Raw genomic sequence first — 17,898 nt, 5'->3', positions numbered from 1 at the left:
GGTGGCGCGGTTGGGAGCGAGGCCGGTGGGGCGAGGCTCTGCAACTTACCTGGCTGCTTCTTGCTCCTCGTGGCCCAACTGAGGGCTGCTGGGAGCAGGGGGCGGCGCCTGTTGCATGTGCCCACCCCCTGAGCCCCTTACTGCTGGAGCTCCACTCCTGTGCGCTCCCGCAGGAAATGACCCCTGAATCAGATCATCATTCTATCTTAGCCAGTATTGTCTACTCAGACTGGCAGTGGCTCTCGCATCACCTGCTGTCAGATCTTTTAACAAGAGGTGCCAATCCAGGCCCTCCTGCATGCCAAGCAGAGGCTCTACCACTGAGCGACAACGGCTCCAGAAATATGCGAAAGTGCCTCCTACTGAATCAGACCAGGTTGAGCATTGTCTACTCAGACTGGCAGCGTCTCTCCTGGATCTCAGGCTGTGTTCCCTCTAAGCCGAGTCAGTGTGAGCCAGCCCACAGTTTTTTAGCCTCCGGCTCACACGTTTTTGTCACGGCGCAGGAAGGACGGGGCTCCAGAGCAACCTAAATTATGCAGCAGCCAAATCGCTCGCTCACAACTTTAAGGCCAGGAGCTCACAAAGTAGAATTTATTTCTCACAGGACTCCATGGCTTAGAGGGAGCATTGCTCCAGAGCAACCTGATTGATGCAGCAGCCAAATCACTCGCTCACAACTTTAAGGCCAGGAGCTCACAAAGTAGAATTTTTGCTCACAGGACTCAGAGGGAGCATTGGTCTCAGGTCCCATTACCTCCTACCTGATCCTCTCGTTTTTAAAACTGAAGATGGCAGGGAAGATCGAACCAAGCAGATGCTCTGCCACTGAGCCACGGCCCCTCCACTTGGTTCGGGCCACTTCTCTTGCTGGTTTTTTTGCATAATTCTCCCTGGCCGGTCACGGAAGCAATTGGGAGAACGTCGCAGGGCGTTGAAGTTCCCCTCAAAATCTTATCCTGATTCTGAAGCTTCGCCACCTCCCGTCCACACGTGCGTTTTGAAGAACACCTTGGAAGCCACGAGAACAAGACCCTTGATGCTTTGATTTTTTTAAAAGAAAGGAAACGAGCTGAATTCTATGCCCCATTCCACATTCCGTAGTTTTCCTGTGGTTACACAGAACCGTGGCACGTGTTTCCAAAGTATTGGGGGGGGCAGCTGAAGATGTGAAGGATCAGGACTGAAATGACCAGGTCTCTCTCCTCCACCAGCTGGAATTGCCCGGCAAGGCCATGTGCTCCTGCAGGTCATCCCGCGGAGCCCACCTGTGACATTTCTCTTGTGGCGCCCAATCCGCGAGGCAAGGAGGGCGGGGAAACGGGCCGGTGCACAGAAAGGGCAGAGTCGCCAGTGTTCCCTCTCAGCTGAGTCGGTGTGAGCCAGCTCACAGTTCTCTAGCCTCCGGCTCACACATTTTTGTCTTGGCTCAGGAAGGATGGGGCTCCAGAGCAGACTGATGTATGCAGTCGTCAAATCGCCGGCTCACGACTTTAACGCCAGTAGCTCACAAAGTGGAATTGTTGCTCGCGAGACTCCACAGCTTAGAGGGAGCAACGGTGGTGGGAATTTTAATGGGTGCACTGCAAGCCAAAGAGGAGGGGAACTTTTCAGAATTTGTTTTTCAGAGTTTCTCCCGGTGCTGCTGTGTTACCAAAACAGGAGCCATCGAAAGAAAACCATCAGGAGTAGCTTTCGCGATTTGCCTTGTCAGCTGTAAGCCAAGACTCACCTCTTGTGTAGAAAGGGAAGTATTGATCTAGACAAGCCTTTTGGGCTGGCCCCGGCCTGGCGGAACTCTCTGCCTGGTGACAGTTCCGCAGGGCCTGCAAGGGAGAGACGTTCCGCCAGGCCTTTCGTGGAGGGCAACCGCGGCTCACCGTCAAGCCTGGCCTCCCTCCATGGGGCAGGCAAAGATTGATATCTGATGCCCTCAGATGACTCAATTACTGCACTGTATTGTTTTAAGAAGAAGAAGAAGAGATTGGATTTATACCCCGCCCTTCACTACCTGAAGGAGTCTCAGAGCAGCTTACAAACTCCTTTCCCTTCCCCTCCCCACAACAGACACCCTGTGAGGTCGGTGGGGCTGAGAGAGCTCTTGACAGAAACAGCTCTTTTCAAGGACAGCTCTTATCAGAACTACGGCTTGCCCAAGGTCATCCAGCCAGGTGCAAGTGGAGGAGTGGGGAATCAAACCCGGTTCTCCCAGATTAGAGTCCGCGCACTTAAACACTATACCAAACTGATCCAATGAAGCTCATGGGCAGTTGAATCAGGCAGACAGCAAGTGCTTAAATGAAGAACCGGTTGCGGGGCGGCGAGACTGCTGGACTCCTGGGGCACTCCTGAGATTTGGCCGGATTGCCAGGTCTTGGATTTATACCCTGCCCTTCACTACCCAAAGGGGTCTCAGAGCGGCTTACAAACTCCTTTCCCTTCCCCTCCCCACAACAGACACCCTGTGAGGGAGGTGGGGCTGAGAGAGCTCTGACAGAAACTGCTCTTTTTCAAGGACAGCTCTTATCAGAACTACGGCTTGCCCAAGGTTGTCCAGCAGGTGCAAGTGGAGGAGTGGGGAATCAAACCCGGCTCTCCCAGATCAGAGTCCGCGCACTTTAACCACTACACCAAACTGGCTCTCTTTAATTGTTTTATTGAAGGTGTTTAACTTATTTATTTATATGTCAATGTATGTTGTACACAGTGTTCCCTCGGAGCCTCCGGCTCACACATTTTTCATCTCGGCTCAGGAAGGAGGGCTCCGGAGCAAACTCATGTATGCAGGCGCCAAATCGCTCGCTCACCACTTTAATGCCAGCGGCTCACAGAGTATGATATTTGCTCACCAGACTCCGCAGCTTAGAGGGAGACCGACGAGGCTCCAACAGGCGGCAGTGGCATGCCCGAGTTCGCGCCGCCTCAGACTTGAACGTGTCGGCAGCTCTCCGCATAAAATAACAGTGCAGAGACGCTCGTCCCGCGTGCCCTTGGGGGCTATTGATCACTTTTGTTATCCTAACGCTACAGACTCCTGTCTCCCAGAGGACCCCCCCTTCCCCCCCCAGTTTGTACTGATGACTCTGTGGAAAGGATCGCATGAGCTTTGGAGTCCACGAGAACCAGGCCTCATAGGGTTGGCAGTCTCCAGGTGGCACCCGGAGATCTCCCCACTATTACCGTTGATCTCCGGACTACAGAGATCAGTTCCCAAGGAGGAAGTAGCTGCTTTGGAGGTTGGACTATTCGGCATTGTATCCAACTAATGTCTCTCCCCTCCCCAAACCTTGCTCCCTTCAAGCACCACCCCCCAAAAATCTTCAGGTATTTCCCAGAGCTGGCAACCTAGGCCTCAGGCATCTCCGCTGAGTATCAAAGATGACCCCACACAGACATCATCTTTGGCTGAAAAGTGGACCCCATTTCCTCCTCGGCTTTTAGGTAAAGGTGACGGTTTCCCTTGCCCGAAGGCCAGTCGAATCCGACTCTAGGGATGCGGTGCTCATCTCCATTTCCAGGCTGAAGAGCCAGCACTGTCCGGAGACTTCTCTGTGGTCATGTGGCCGGCATGACTAGACGCCAAGGCGCACGGAACGCTGACACCTTCCCACCGAAGCAGTACCTATTTATCTGCTTGCCATTTCTTGCTTTTGAACTGCTAGGTTGGCAGGAGCTGGGGCCAGAGACGGGAGCTCACTCCGTCATGCGGCACTCGGGTCTCGAACTGCCGAGCTACCGACTTTCCGGTCTTCAGTTCAACGTCTTAACCACCTGTGCCACCGCGGCCCTGGGCTTTTAGCATAGCTTAATTATGCTGTGATTCACAGCTTGGGGCTCTTTAGCTTGGAGAAACGATGACTGGGGGGGGCCTTAATGGGGTTTATAAGATTATGCATGGGAAAGAGCAGGTAGAGAAAGAGGTACTTTTCTCCCTTTCTCACATTATAAGAACTCGTGGGCACTCCATGAAATTGCTGAGCGGTCGGGTTAGAACGGATAAAAGGAAGTACTTCTTCACCCAAAGAGTGATTAACACATGGAATTCACTGCCACAGGAGGTGGCGGCGGCTACAAGCATGGACGGCTTCAAGAGGGAACTGGATAAACATCTGGAGCAGAGGTCCATCGGTGGCTGTTAGCCACTGTCCTTGCTGGTCAGGCCGTCTGGGCCAGGATCCTTGGACTGGCTTTGAAAGTCCAGTTTAAGCTAGGGGCAGGTAGGACAGCCAACATCTCCCTCTGTTGTTCAGGCCAAAGCAACAGTCCCAGCTTATGGGATGTCACATGACTTGCTCCAGCCTCTCCATTGGCTGGCTTGCCATCTTGGAATTTGGCTGCACTACAATTTAGTGTAGTGTACAATTTAGGAGCTGCGGTGGCTCAAGTGGTAAACTGCAGGCTGTGGAAGGTCGGTAGTTCAGCAGTTTGAGACCCGAGTGCCGCATGACGGAGTGAGCTCCCGTCTCTAGTTCCCGTCTCTAGTTCCAGCTCCTGCCAACCTAGCAGTTCGAAAGCAAGAATTGCAAGTAGATAAATAAGTACCACTTCAGTGGGAAGGTAACAGCGTTCCGTGCGCCTTGGTGTTTAGTCATGCCGGCCACATGACCACGGAAACGTCTTCAGTCAGCGCTGGCTCTTCGGCTTTGAAACGGAGATGAGCACCGCAACCCTAGAGTCAGATTCGACTGACTTTCGAGCAAGGGAGACCTTTACCTTTACCTTTTTACAATTTAGATAGCCCTGACCTGGATGGCCCAAGGCTAGCCTGACCATGCCAGCTCTCAGAAACTAAGCAAAGTCAGCCCTGGTTAGTTTTTGTATGGGAGACCACCAAGGAAGTCCAGGGTTGCTACGCAGAGGCAGATAATGGCAAGCCCACCTCTGTTAGTCTCTTGCCTTCAAAACCCTACAAGGTTACTGTGTCGGCTTTGACCTGACGGTGCATCTTGCACACATATACACAGTTTCGACCATTGTAAGTCTGGTTTGGTGTTGTGGTTAAGTGCGCGGACTCTAATCTGGGAGAACCGGGTTTGATTCCCCGCTCCTCCACTTGCACTTGGCTGGATGACCTTGGGCAAGCCGTAGCTCTGGCACAGCTGTTCTTATTTATTTATTTATTTATTTATTTATTTATTTAAATTTATAGCCCGCCCTGCCCGCGAACGGGCTCAGGGCGGCGTACAGATGGGGCCAATGCCCAATACATAAGACATTAAAACTGCATTTAAAAACACTCAATACAACTTAAGTGCTCGCCATGATATCTAACAAGGGAACAGATGACGTCATCAGGATAGTATCCTTAGTGGCCACAGCTCCACGCAGTACCACCATTTTAGCACTCACGGCGAGTTGGTAATAATGGGCTAGGACAGATGAGTAAAGTTTCTGTCAAGAGTTCTCTCAGCAGTTTCTGTCAGAGCTCTCTCAGCCCCACCTGCCTCACAGGGTGTCTGTTGTGGGGAGGGGAAGGGAAAGGAGTTTGTAAGCCGCTCTGAGACTCCTTTGGGTACTGAAGGGCGGGATATAAATCCAAACTCTTCTTCTTCTTCTTCTTTTTTCTAGGGTAATGCTTTAAGCTTAAACATTGGAATTTGCAAAGCTTTTTAGCGTTGGATTGCTAGATTAATCCACTGCAATTGGTCAAGCAGTAGGTGTCCATTTTAATCAGTAAGGGTGGGTGGGCAGTGTTCCCTCTAAGCTGAGTTTGTGTGGGCTAGCCCACTGTTTTTTAGCCTCTGGCTCATACATTTTTGTCTCAACTCAGGAAGGATGGGACTCCAGAGCAAACTGATTGATGCAGTCGCCAAATCGCTCGCTCACAACTTTAATGCCAGCAGCTCACAAAGTAGGATTTTTGCTCACAAGACTCCACTCACAAGCTTAGAGGGAGCATCGGTGGTGGGAATTTTAATGGGTGCACTGCAAGCCAAAGAGGAGGGGAACTTTTCAGAATTTGTTTTTCAGAGTTTCTCCCGGTGCTGCTGTGTTACCAAAACAGGAGCCATCGAAAGAAAACCATCAGGAGTAGCTTTCGCGATTTGCCTTGTCAGCTGTAAGCCAAGATTCACCTCTTGTGTAGAAAGGAAATTTATTTCAATCTAATTGACTAATCAACTGGGCAGTTAATCAGCCAGAAATGCTTCCATCTATTGCCTAGCCTTATCAAAGTATTTTAATAAAGAATCGTACTGGATTATTCCCTCAAAGGGTCAAAGGTCTAAATGCTTTGCGGTTTGCAAATGGTATCAATTGCGTGGTTCCAAGCTATGCAAATGAGCTGCATTCTTTTTTAAAAAAAAATAGATTCTACCAGGGCTCTTTTTGTAGAAAAAGCCCAGCAGGAACTCATTAGCATAATAGGCCACACCCCTGACAGCACAGCTCATTAGCACATTAGGCCACCCCCCCATGTTCCCAGAAGTGTGCTCATCCAGCCACACCCACCTTTCCCTTCTTATTCTGTTTACCTTGTTTGTTGTCAAAACCAGGGCCTTTTTTTGTAGCAGGAACTCCTTTGCATGTTAGGCCACACACCCCTAATGTAGCCAATCCTAATGAGTTTCTGCTGTTGGGTGTGGCCTATTATGCTAATGAGTTCCTGCTGGGCGTGGCCAACTCGGGAGCCAGCCGGAACTCCGTTCCTGTGCGTCCCTGCCCAAAAATAGCCCTGGATTCTACTGATTTTCTACATAGGAAGGAAAAGAGCAACATCTACAGATAGAAAGGAACTCACTCACCACAAATAAGAAGCATGTACTCATTGTAACTATTTAACTTTTACATAGATGGAATAATTCTATTTATGCACCTAGATCAATTTAACAATCTAAAATATAAAAACTTATGTTTTAATCATGATGTTGTACAACTTTGAAGATATCTCTCAGTCCATTTATATAGTCTTGACCAAGTTTCCTCAAAGATTTCTTCTTTTTTTATCTTGTAGTTGTAAAGTTAATTTGTCCATTCCCGCCGTTTCAACTGGCTTATAAATGATTTCTTCTTTGGATGGAACTTCTTCTTTTCTCCCAAATGAGCCGTCTCCTGGTGGTTGGTGGGGGATTTGTGTCCCCCCCCCCATGCTGAGAGAGTGAGCCACCTCTGCCTTACCGAAGAGAGCAGATATATTTATGTAGGCCCAGAATAGAAGAGGTGAGGGCCTGCTAATTCGGTCCGCGGTTGCTCTGCCAGGGCCTCTCCACCGTTCCTCACTGGCATCCCAGCAGCCAAGTCTGTCTGCGCCGGGGCAACCAGCCCTTTCCCGGCCACGTGTCCACGTCCCCTACCCTGCCAAAAGTCCTGCCTCTTGGGGGCAGCAGTGTTTTGTGCTGGGAGCAGCCTGTGCTCAAATGGAGCCCCCACCCCACCCCGAGATCACAGCAGGACTCAGTGGGGAGGGTGGGGTGACGCCTCAAGGGGGGGGGGTAATGAGGGATCCAGCTTTCCTTCTTCCCCTCCTCCTCTCCACAGGCATAGATAGCTAAAGGGGATTACACAAATTCATAGGATCATAGAATGTTAGAGTTGGAAGGGACCTCGCAGGTCATCTAGTCCAACCCCCTGCCCTCTGCAGGAGCAGAGCCGAAAGATAGCCCTACGACATACCCGAAAGATGGCCGTCCAGCCTCCTCCGCTTGAAAACATCCATCGAAGGAGCATCCACCACCTCCCGAGGCAGTCTGTCCCACTGCTCAACCACTCTGACAGTCAGAAAGTTTCTCCTGATATTTAGCCGGTAACGACTCCCTTGTGATTTCCACCCATTAGATCTAGTCTTGCCATCTGGAGCAAGAGAGAAGAGATCTGCTCCATCTTCTACACGACAGCCCTTCAGATACTTGAAGACTGCAATCATGCCCCCGCTAAGCCTTCTCTTTCCCAGCCTAAACAGACCCGACTCTTTCAGCCTTTCCTCGTAAGACTTGGATTCCAACCCCCTCACTATCCTGGTTGCCCTCTTCTGGACACACTCGAGCTCGTCAACACATAGGACAGTTTTATTCGTGTCTAAAGGGAACCTCCATGTTCAGAGGCAGTCAGCCATTGAATCCTAATGCCAGGAAGCAACATCGGAAGAAGGCCTCAGCTTCTTGTTGGCCCTCCTGAGGAACTGTTTGGCCACGGTGTGAGACGGGATGCTGGACCAGATGGACCACTGTTCTTATCCAGTAGGGCTCTTCTTATGTTCTTATCAAGGGAAGGCCGAGGCCTCTCTGCCCTGTTGCTGGCCCTCCAGAGGAACTGGCTAGCTGCTGTGTGAGACACTGGTCTGATCCTCACTGGTCTGATCCAGCAGGGCTCTTCTGATGTCCTTATGAGGGGAAGGCCTCGGCCTCTCTGCCCTGCTGTTGGCCCTCCAGAGGAACTGGCTAGCTGCTGTGTGAGACACTGGTCTGATCCTCACTGGTCTGATCCAGCAGGGCTCTTCTGATGTCCTTATGAGGGGAAGGCCTCGGCCTCTCTGCCCTGCTGTTGGCCCTCCAGAGGAACTGGCTAGCTGCTGTGTGAGACACTGGTCTGATCCTCACTGGTCTGATCCAGCAGGGCTCTTCTGATGTCCTTATGAGGGGAAGGCCTCGGCCTCTCTGCCCTGCTGTTGGCCCTCCAGAGGAACTGGCTAGCTGCTGTGTGAGACACTGGTCTGATCCTCACTGGTCTGATCCAGCAGGGCTCTTCTGATGTCCTTATGAGGGGAAGGCCTCGGCCTCTCTGCCCTGCTGTTGGCCCTCCAGAGGAACTGGCTAGCTGCTGTGTGAGACACTGGTCTGATCCTCACTGGTCTGATCCAGCAGGGCTCTTCTGATGTCCTTATGAGGGGAAGGCCTCGGCCTCTCTGCCCTGCTGTTGGCCCTCCAGAGGAACTGGCTAGCTGCTGTGTGAGACACTGGTCTGATCCTCACTGGTCTGATCCAGCAGGGCCCTTCTGATGTTCTTATCAGGGGAAGGCCTCAGCCTCTGTGCCCTGTTGGCTGCCAGAAGTACTGGTTGGTCGTTGTGTGAGACGGGAGGCTGGACTGGATGGGCCACTGGTCTGATCCAGCAGGGCTCTTCTGATGTTCTCTCCAGCTCACCTTCCACCACCCAATTGATCCCCAGGAGACTCCTCCCCAGGCTAGGCTGCATCTAGTAAACACCCCCTTCCTGTTTCCTCCCTGGCGCCCTCAGAACCGTAATGCCTTGAACACATGAAGCAGCCTAGCATCGAGGTCAGTACCGTCTAGTCAGACTGGCAGCCGCTCTCCAGGGACTCAGCTAGAGGTCTTTTCGCTTCACCTCCTTCCTGGTCCTTTTCAAACTGGAGATGCCAAGGATTGGACCTGGGACCTTCTGTGTGCCAAGCAGAGGCTCTGCCACTGAGCCACAACCCCGCCCCTTGTGACAGTAGGGTTTTGGGGTGGTGAACCTGGCACCTGGCGTTGGGGCCAGTGTTCCCCGCCCCCCATCATTCCCTTGTGATAGGAGGAGGCACCCGAAAGCACTGTGGGGCTGAAACGCTTGGGGACCCCATAAGGTTCCATGGGCAGTGAGAAGCGGACTGCAGTGCAGGGTGGAGATGGTGGGGTGGGGTGGGGCGGGGTGGGGCACCCCTCTCTTGGTCTTGACCAGCCCTACCCAGGGCTTCCTGGCACAAAAAACTTGAGCCTTTGGAAACCTTTCCTCAAGACGATTTTGGCCATCAGGTCCTTTCTGTTCATCTGTAAAGTGGGGAAAGGAACGGCCTGCCCCTCAGGGGGGTCGTGAGCAATGCTCCCTCTAAGCTGCGGAGTCTTGTGAGCAAAAATTCTACTCTGCGAGCTACTGGCACTGAAGTTGTGAGCGAGCCGTTTGGCCTGGCGTGATGGGGTCCATGAGGTTGCAAAGAGTAGGACTCGACTGTGCGACTGAATGACAACAACAACAAATTTGGCTGCTGCATAAATCAGTTTGCTCTGGAGCCTTCCCTTCCTGAGCTAAGAAAAATGTGTGAGCCGGCTAAGAAACTGTGAGCTAGCTCACACGCACTCATCTTAGAGGGAACACTGGTTGTGAGAATGAATGATGAAGCAAGGGATAACCGTTGGGCACAGCTGGTAGCACGATGGAGAGGCCGCCTCTTTTGTCTTCTGTCTTTTGAGGCCTCTGTTTTGGTTTTGCCTTTGTGCATCACCGCCTGCTTTCTGCCCGCAGAGGGGGCATTCCCTGCCCCGGGCATTTTTAGAAACGGAAGCAGGGCTTATACCTTTCCTAAGTGACCAACCAATTCCCTTGGCATCTGAAACCTTTGCCAGGCATGCCTCGAGGGCCCATTAAGTCATCCGGCGAGCTCTGGGGCTGAGGAGGAGGAGGAGGAGGAGATTGTACCCCGCCCTTCACCACCCAAAGGTGTCTCAGAGCAGCTGACAAACTCCTTTCCCTTCCCCTCCCCACAACAGACACCCCGGGAGGTAGGCGGGGCTGAGAGAGCTCTGGGAGAAATAGCTCTGAGGGGGTCTCAGCACAAATCCAAAGAAGGCCTCAGGAGAGGAGACGGTGTGTTCTCTCTGGCATCTTCCTCACAATGGTCTGGTACTGTAGGCTAGTCCCTGCGGGGGTGAGCGACTTTCCCGGGGTTGACTGTCATCATGCCCCTGTACAAATCGATGGTGCGACCTCATCTGAAGTACTGTGTACGGTTCTGGTCACCACACCTCAAAATGGATATTATAGCATTGGGGAAAGTGCAGAAAAGGGCAACTAGAATGATAAAAGGACTGGAACACTTTCCCTATGAAGAAAGGTTAAAGCACTTGGGGCTCTTTAGCTTGGAGAAACGACGGCTGAGGGCGACAGGATCGAGGTTTATAAGATTATGCCTGGGATAGAGCAGGTAGAGAAACAGGTCCTTTTCTCTTTTTCTCACCATACAAGAACTCGTGGGCACTCAATGAAATTGATGAGCAGTCGGGTTAGAACAGATAAAAGGAAGTCCTTCTTCACCCAAAGAGTGATTAACACATGGAATTCACTGCCACAGGAGGTGGTGGCGGCTACAAGCATGGACGGCTTCAAAGGGGAATTAGATAAGCATATGGAGCAGAGGTCCATCAGTGGCTATTAGCCACAAGGTATAGATAGGGGCTCTCTTCGATGCTTGGGGATCCAACACCCTGACTGTTCTCTGGAAGGCCAGAGACTGAAGCTGAAGCTCAGATACTTTGGCTACCCAATGAGAAGGGAGCACTCACTGGAGGAGAAGACCCTGATGCTGGGGAAGATCGAAGGTCAAAGAAGACGGAGACGGCAAAGGATGAGATGGTCAGACAGTGTCATCGATGCAACGAACATGAAATTGAGCAAACTTCAGAGGACGGCGGAAGACCGGAAGGCCTGGCGTGATCTGGTCCATGGGGTCGCAAAGAGTCGGACTTGACTGTGCAACTGAACAACAACAACAACAGATAGGAACTCTCGGTCTCGGGCAGGTGATGCTCTGTATTCTTGGTGCTGGGGGGGGGGGCTTCTTGTCTCCTGGCTCCACTGCTGGACCTCCTGGTGGCACCTGGTATTTTTGGCCACTGTGTGACACAGAGTGTTGAACTGGATGGGTCATTGGCCTGATCCAACATTGGCTTTTCTTATGCTCTTATGTTCTTAACTGTCTGGATTCCCAAAGCCTTCCTGACACCCCAGGCTTGGACGGACATAACCGCTTGTGGGTGGGGCCTCCACTTCCAGGCCCTGCTCAGCCACGGCCCGATTTCTGTCAAGCAGGACGAGGAATGGTCCGCCCCGCAAGTCTGTTGTACCGCAAAACAGCTAAGGAGACATGGCTATCCAGCCCAAAGTGTACAGAGATCGCCTGGTGGCCTAGATCTGAGGCGGCAATCCTGCATGTGCTTTCTTTGGAGTAAATCCCCACTGAGTTTAAGGGGACTTCGATCCTGACGGAAATATGAGTGAGAGCTAGGCAATGTTTGCATCACCTCTTGGGGTGTTTGGAGTGGCCGTGGCAGCCACGGCTCAGCGGACAAGGAGGCCATTGTCTCTGGCTGGCCCTCCCCTCTGTGAGGCGGGAGGAAGGCCGTACCCTCCCCCACGCGCTCTCTAAATTGGGCCCTTCTTGGAAGCCCTGACCCTTCCTTGTATGGCAGCGTCGGGAGCGGCGTGGACTCTCCAGAGTTATCCAGGGTGACAGAATAAACTTGGAATGGCACCCAGCTCACATCCTCGGAGTCGATGAGGTGTAAAATGCCTCCCTGGGCCATTTTGGGTAAGAATGTGAGCGGGGGGGGGGTCCGGCGAGAGGAGGGTCCCCTTTCGTGGAAAGGATGGGGAGACTTAGACAAGAGGCGCTTTTTAAATAGCTCAGTCCCTCTGTCTTTATTAGCACCGTCGACAGGGATGTCAAACATGATAAAACATCACATTAGCTGGATTTACTCAGAGGAGGGAGGCTCCTGGGCGGGCGAGGACTGAAGCCGACAGGAGGGAGGAGCAGGTGCTTGCGCCGGAGCTGGGCCCTTCTTCCGACATGGCGGGAGGTGTGACGGCGTCACTGAGAAGGAGGTCCCTCTGGGAAAGGTCAGAGTGTTTCCCCTGGCCGGGAAGCCACACCAGGCTCTTGCAGACACAACATCTGGACGGACGAACATCTGGGACAAATGACGTGACAACCAGAAAAACACGAGCCCTGGAACCTTTTCCTGTAGATCTGGGGTGTCAAACATGTGGCCCAGGGGCCGGATTAGCCCCCCCCCCCCAGGCTCCTATCAGGCCCGCAGTGGAACTGGTCGTCTTCTGCTTCTTCCTCCAGTTCTGCTGCTGCTGCTACACACCTGAACAGCATAGCTGCTTACAGCTACACACCTGAACAGCATAGTCAAGACCCCAACAGCGCAGACATTTTGATGTGATAATTCAGAGCAAGAGAGATGTCAGTGACCAGACACTGTTAAATAAACAAAATATTGCAAGACCACTAATGTGTTAAGCATGTTTTTATTTTAAGTAAAAAAAAAACACCCTTTCTGTTTGTGTCCTTTATAAAGTTTACATCTCTGCTACCTGGTGCAAGTGGAGGAGCGGGGAATCAAACCCGGTTCTCCCAGATTAGAATCCACGCACTTAACCACTACACCAAAGTGGCTCTCTGACTCTCAAAAGCTTATTCCCCGAAAACCTTGTCCATCTTTCAGGTGCTGCAGGACTCAATTGTTATTGAGAGCCCGTTTGGTGTAGTGCGCGGACTCTAATCTGGGAGAACCGGGTTTGATTCCCCACTCCTCTGTATGCAGCTCTCTCTGCCCCACCTGCCTCACAGGGTGTCTGTTGTGGGGAGGGGAAGGGAAAGGAGTCCATCAGTGGCTATTAGCCACAAGGTAGAGATAGGGGCTCTGGGGCAAGTGATGCTCTGTCTTCTTGGTGCTTGGGGGGGGGGTCAACAGTGGGAGGGCTTCTAATGTCCTGGCCCCACTGCTGGACCTCCTGATGGCACCTGGTATTTCTGGCCACTGTGTGACGCAGAGTGTTGGACTGGATGGGCCTTTGGCCTGATCCAACATTGGTGTCTCTTATGTTCTTATGAGGAAATGGCTGCTTTGGAAGTTGGACTTTCTCAGTTTCTCTTGCTCCCTCCCCTTCCCAAGCCCTGCCCTCCCCGGGCTCCACCCCTCAAATTTCCAGGTATTTCCCAATCCAGCGCTGGCGACCCAAGGCCTCCTCAAGCATCCCTCTATTGGATTCTAATAGTTACCCGCTAATGGTTACTGGCTCTCCTTCTGCTGCTGTCTATGTGTTTTTAATTGAATTATTTTATCATTTTAAATGTATTTTAACTTTTCAAGTGTTTTAATGTTTATGATAATCCCCACCTTGTGGACCCTAACTGGATGGAAAGGCCACATAGAAATGTTGTAGTAGTAGTAGTAATAGGAGGAGGAGGAGGAGGAGATGGGATTTATACCCTGCCCTTCACTCGGAGTCTCAGCTTTCCCTTCCCCTCCCCACAACAGACACCCGGTGAGGTCGGTGGGGCTGAGAGAGCTCTTTCGAGGACTGCCCTTGAGAGAACAGCTCTGAGGGAGCTTGTGACTGACCCGAGGTCACTCCAGCAGCTGCACGTGGAGGAGGAGTGGGGAATCGAACCCGGTTCCTCCAGATTAGAGTCCGTGCTCCTAACCACGACACCAAACTGGCTCCAGTAACAGCAACAACAACCTGTTGCCAGTGGGGGAAACGGGGTAAGAGGAGGTGCCTGAGCCCCCTCTGCCCTGGGATCATGTGACCCGTGATTGCTGCGGAGCATGTGACCTGCAGCTCCCTGTCCCCTCTGCAGAATCCTGCTGCGCTGCCCATGAGCTTTAAGGGCCCTCCATGAGCTTCAAGTGGTTAAGATGCTGAACTGCAGGCTGTGGAAGGTCGGTAGTTCAGCAGTTCGAGACCCGAGTGTGCCGCATGACGGAGTGAGCTCCCCTCTCTAGTTCCAGCTCCTGCCAACCTAGCAGTTTGAAAGCAAGAAATTGCAAGTAGATAAATAGGGACCACTTCGGTGGGAAGGGAACAGCGTTCAGTGTGTGTTGGCATCTAGTCATGCCGGCCACATGACCATGGAAACGTCTTCGGACAGCGCCGGCTCTTCGGCTTTGAAACGGAGATGAGCACCGCAACCCTAGAGTCGGACTCGACTGGCTTTCGAGCAAGGGAATAAATTACCTTTACCTTTATGAGCCTTTTTGCCTCTTTCTTTTTTAGGACGGAGGAGGAGCCTCCCGGGCCTTCGTGCGCAGAGCCGGAGGGAGGCGTCTGGAGCCGCAGGGCCCCCTCGCAAACCAGCAAGCTGAGCAAGCTGCCCTCCTTCATCTCCCTCCAGTCGCCTTCCACCTCTCCCGCCGAGGAAGAACGCAAGCCGGAGCGAGACAAGCCCAGGGAGGAAGCAGGTATATCATCGGATCCTAGAAGGTTAGAGTCGGAGGGGACCCTGCAGGTCACCGAGTCCAGCCCCCCTGCCCTCTGCAGGAGCACAGCCGGAAGATAATAGCCCCGCAACAGACCCCAAAGAGGGCCGTCCAGCCGCCTCCGCTTGGAAACGTCAATCAATGCAGTTGGGCTGGCTGGGTCCCTGGGCGGAGACAGGAGGAGGGAATCCCCTCCTCTTCTGGCAGCTCTCAGGGAAGAAGCAGCAGGAGGGGGAGTCCAGAGTTCCAAGCGTGGTTAGTTCTCCAGACTTCCCTCCAGAGGCACCCGCGGCTTAAGGGGAGGAGGCAGGCTCAGTGGCAGAGCCATCTGCTTTGTCTACAGAAGATCGCAGGCTCAGTCCCCAGCAGCGTCTCCAGCTGAGAAGGTCCAGGCAGGAGATCGTGGGAAGGACCTTCACCGGAGGCCCAGGAGAGCGGCTGCCAATGCTCCCTCTAAGCTGAGTTAGCATGAGCCGGCTCACAGTTTTTCAGCCTCTGGCTCACACAGTTTTGTCTCAGCTCAGGAAGGAGAGCCCCAGGCCATGTTCCCTCTAAGCTGAGTTAGCGTGAGCTAGCTCACAGTTTTTTAACCTCCGGCTCACACATTTTTGTCTCAGCTCAGGAAGGAGAGCCCCAGGCCATGTTCCCTCTAAGCTGAGTTAGCGTGAGCTAGCTCACAGTTTTTTAACCTCCGGCTCACACATTTTTGTCTCAGCTCAGGAAGGAGAGCCCCAGGCCATGTTCCCTCTAAGCTGAGTTAGCGTGAGCTAGCTCACAGTTTTTTAACCTCCGGCTCACACATTTTTGTCTCAGCTCAGGAAGGAGAGCCCCAGGCCATGTTCCCTCTAAGCTGAGTTAGCGTGAGCTAGCTCACAGTTTTTTAACCTCCGGCTCACACATTTTTGTCTTAGCTCAGGAAGGACGGGGCTCCAGAGCGCACTAATTTATGCAGCAGCCATCTTGCTCGCTCACAGCTTCAATGCCAGTAGCTCATAAAGTAGAATTTCTGCTCACAAGACTCCACAGCTTAGAGGGAGCATTGGACAGTACTGACTTTGCATGGACCAAGGGACTGATTCGGTACAGGGCAGGTTCCTATGTGGCTCATGGGAGTGTTCAATAGTGGGTAAACATTTCAGGGCAGTGATTAGCTGGAAGCTGAAACGGGGCGCGGAGAGGGCAGGGGCACATTTGCAGGGGGTTTGCCCACTGTGGGAATGAAGGCAGGGTCTGCCTCCGCGTGGGAGGTGAGGTGGGGGGTGTTACGCTGCACCCCCACTTTGCTCTCTCCCAGGGGTCTGCATCCTTGATGAGAAATGCACCTTCCACCGAAAGTGAAAAATATATACTTAGGATGGCCAGTCGGATTTTGTGGTATCTTCTTCCCCCTGATTTTATTTCATTGTTCAGCATAACAGAGAGAGTCCCGTGAAGGGGAATGGAAATCTGCTCGGAGCAGCCGAGTGGTCCTGCAGCCGCCGACTGCCCCTTTGGCTTTCCCTCCCTGTGTTTTTCTTCTGCCCTCTTTCTTAAAATGCACCTGGGGCAGAGGCCCCCAGCGTGGGCCCCGTGGCAACCGTGGTGCCTGCCAACACCACCCCTGGTGCCCTTCAAGTATTTCTAGAAAGTGGGTGGGACCCGGTGGGGCTTTCCCCCAGCAAGGCTTCTGATTGGCCACTGGAGATTTGATTGGCAGTGCAGATTTTTGAATGTGTGGCTTTGGCGGCGGCGGCCACCACGACGCAAGGATCTTCGCTGTGTGACTTAAGACGAGCATCACAAAATCATGGAGTTGGAAGAGATCTCCAGAGACATCTAGTCCAACCCCCTGCACGATGCAGGGAATTCACAAATACCTCCCCTCTCCCCACACCCCCAGTGACCCCTGTTCCACGCTCAGAAGATGACAAAAATCCTCCAGGTTCCCCGGCCAAACTGGCCTGGAGAACAATTGCTTCCTGGCCCCAGAGTGGCAATCGGCATTTCCCTGGGCGTGGAAGAAAGGCCCACGAGAACTAAGCCCTGAGGGCAGCCCTCCCTGCCCTCCCTTCTCGCGATCTGCCTGAGTTCGCAGAATCCGCATTGCTGTCAGATGGGGCCATCTAGCCTCTGCTTGGAAACCTCCCAAGAAGGAGAGCCCCCCACCTCCCATTTTGTGAGTGGTGGCCAGCGGAGGTCTCCTGGAAAGGAGGGTGGTGCATCAGATGTCAGGGCCCCTGCTCTGATGGCAGGGCTGAGCCGTTGGGGTGTTGGCCGAGCCGTGTGCCCTTCCTGGAAGACTTGCGCCTCCTCCACGTGAAGCTAAGTGCCCCTCCCCACCACCGCTTTGAATCTTGATCTCGACCCCAGCCTTTGTGGCCCAGGGAAGTGGCTCCTGAACCAACCCTCTGGGCCGCTGGGGTGTTGGCCGAGCCGCGTGCCCTTCCCGGAAGACTCGCGCCTCCTCCACATGAAGCTAAGTGCCCCTCCCCACCACCCCTTTGAATCTTGATCTTGACCCTAGCTCTTGTGGCCCGGGGAAGTGGCTCCTGAACCAACCCTCTGGTTTGGCTTCTTGTCTCAGTTAATCCACAGATTGCAAGAGCTGTCAGAATTCCGTGGGTTTTGCCTGTTGGCTCTGTACAGGCTCAGTTGCCGAGTGGGCCGAGGAAGGCAGGGCAACAGACTTGGCGGTGTCGGATTGCAAGAGCTGTCAGAATTCCGCGGGTTTTGCCTGTCGGCTCTGTACAGGCTCAGTCGCCGAGTGGGCCGAGGGAAGGCAGGGCAACAGACTTGGCGGTGTTCTGAGCTACATTCACTGTATAATGCTGCTAATAAAACCTGTTCACCCCTGTATTTTGGCATATCTCCTAAAGTCGGCCAACCTGACTCTTAGCTGTACCAACTTCACACCCCCAAACTCCGTAGAGCCCGCTCTTTGGCGAGATTCAGTGTATTACCTTTGGCCTTATTATCTGGCCGCTTTCAGGGTGTGCCCTTT

General features: G+C 53.0%; 1 protein-coding gene across 1 annotated transcript in view; it reads left to right on the top strand.

Annotated features, from left to right (window-relative positions):
- ZC3H3 (zinc finger CCCH-type containing 3) overlaps nucleotides 1-17,898 on the top strand; it is a gene marked incomplete at its 5' end in the record, with an annotated part of 348,088 nt that overhangs the window by 285,517 nt on the left and 44,673 nt on the right. The window contains one exon of the mRNA XM_015418106.1: nucleotides 14,716-14,900. Within this exon, the coding sequence (XP_015273592.1) occupies nucleotides 14,716-14,900 (185 nt within the window). The remainder of the gene's footprint in view (nucleotides 1-14,715; nucleotides 14,901-17,898) is intronic.

Source organism: Gekko japonicus, unplaced genomic scaffold (assembly GCF_001447785.1).
Source record: "Gekko japonicus isolate JY-2015 unplaced genomic scaffold, Gekko_japonicus_V1.1 scaffold1481, whole genome shotgun sequence".
Classification (NCBI taxonomy): domain Eukaryota; kingdom Metazoa; phylum Chordata; class Lepidosauria; order Squamata; family Gekkonidae; genus Gekko; species Gekko japonicus.
This window is presented reverse-complemented; position numbering and strand designations above follow the sequence as displayed.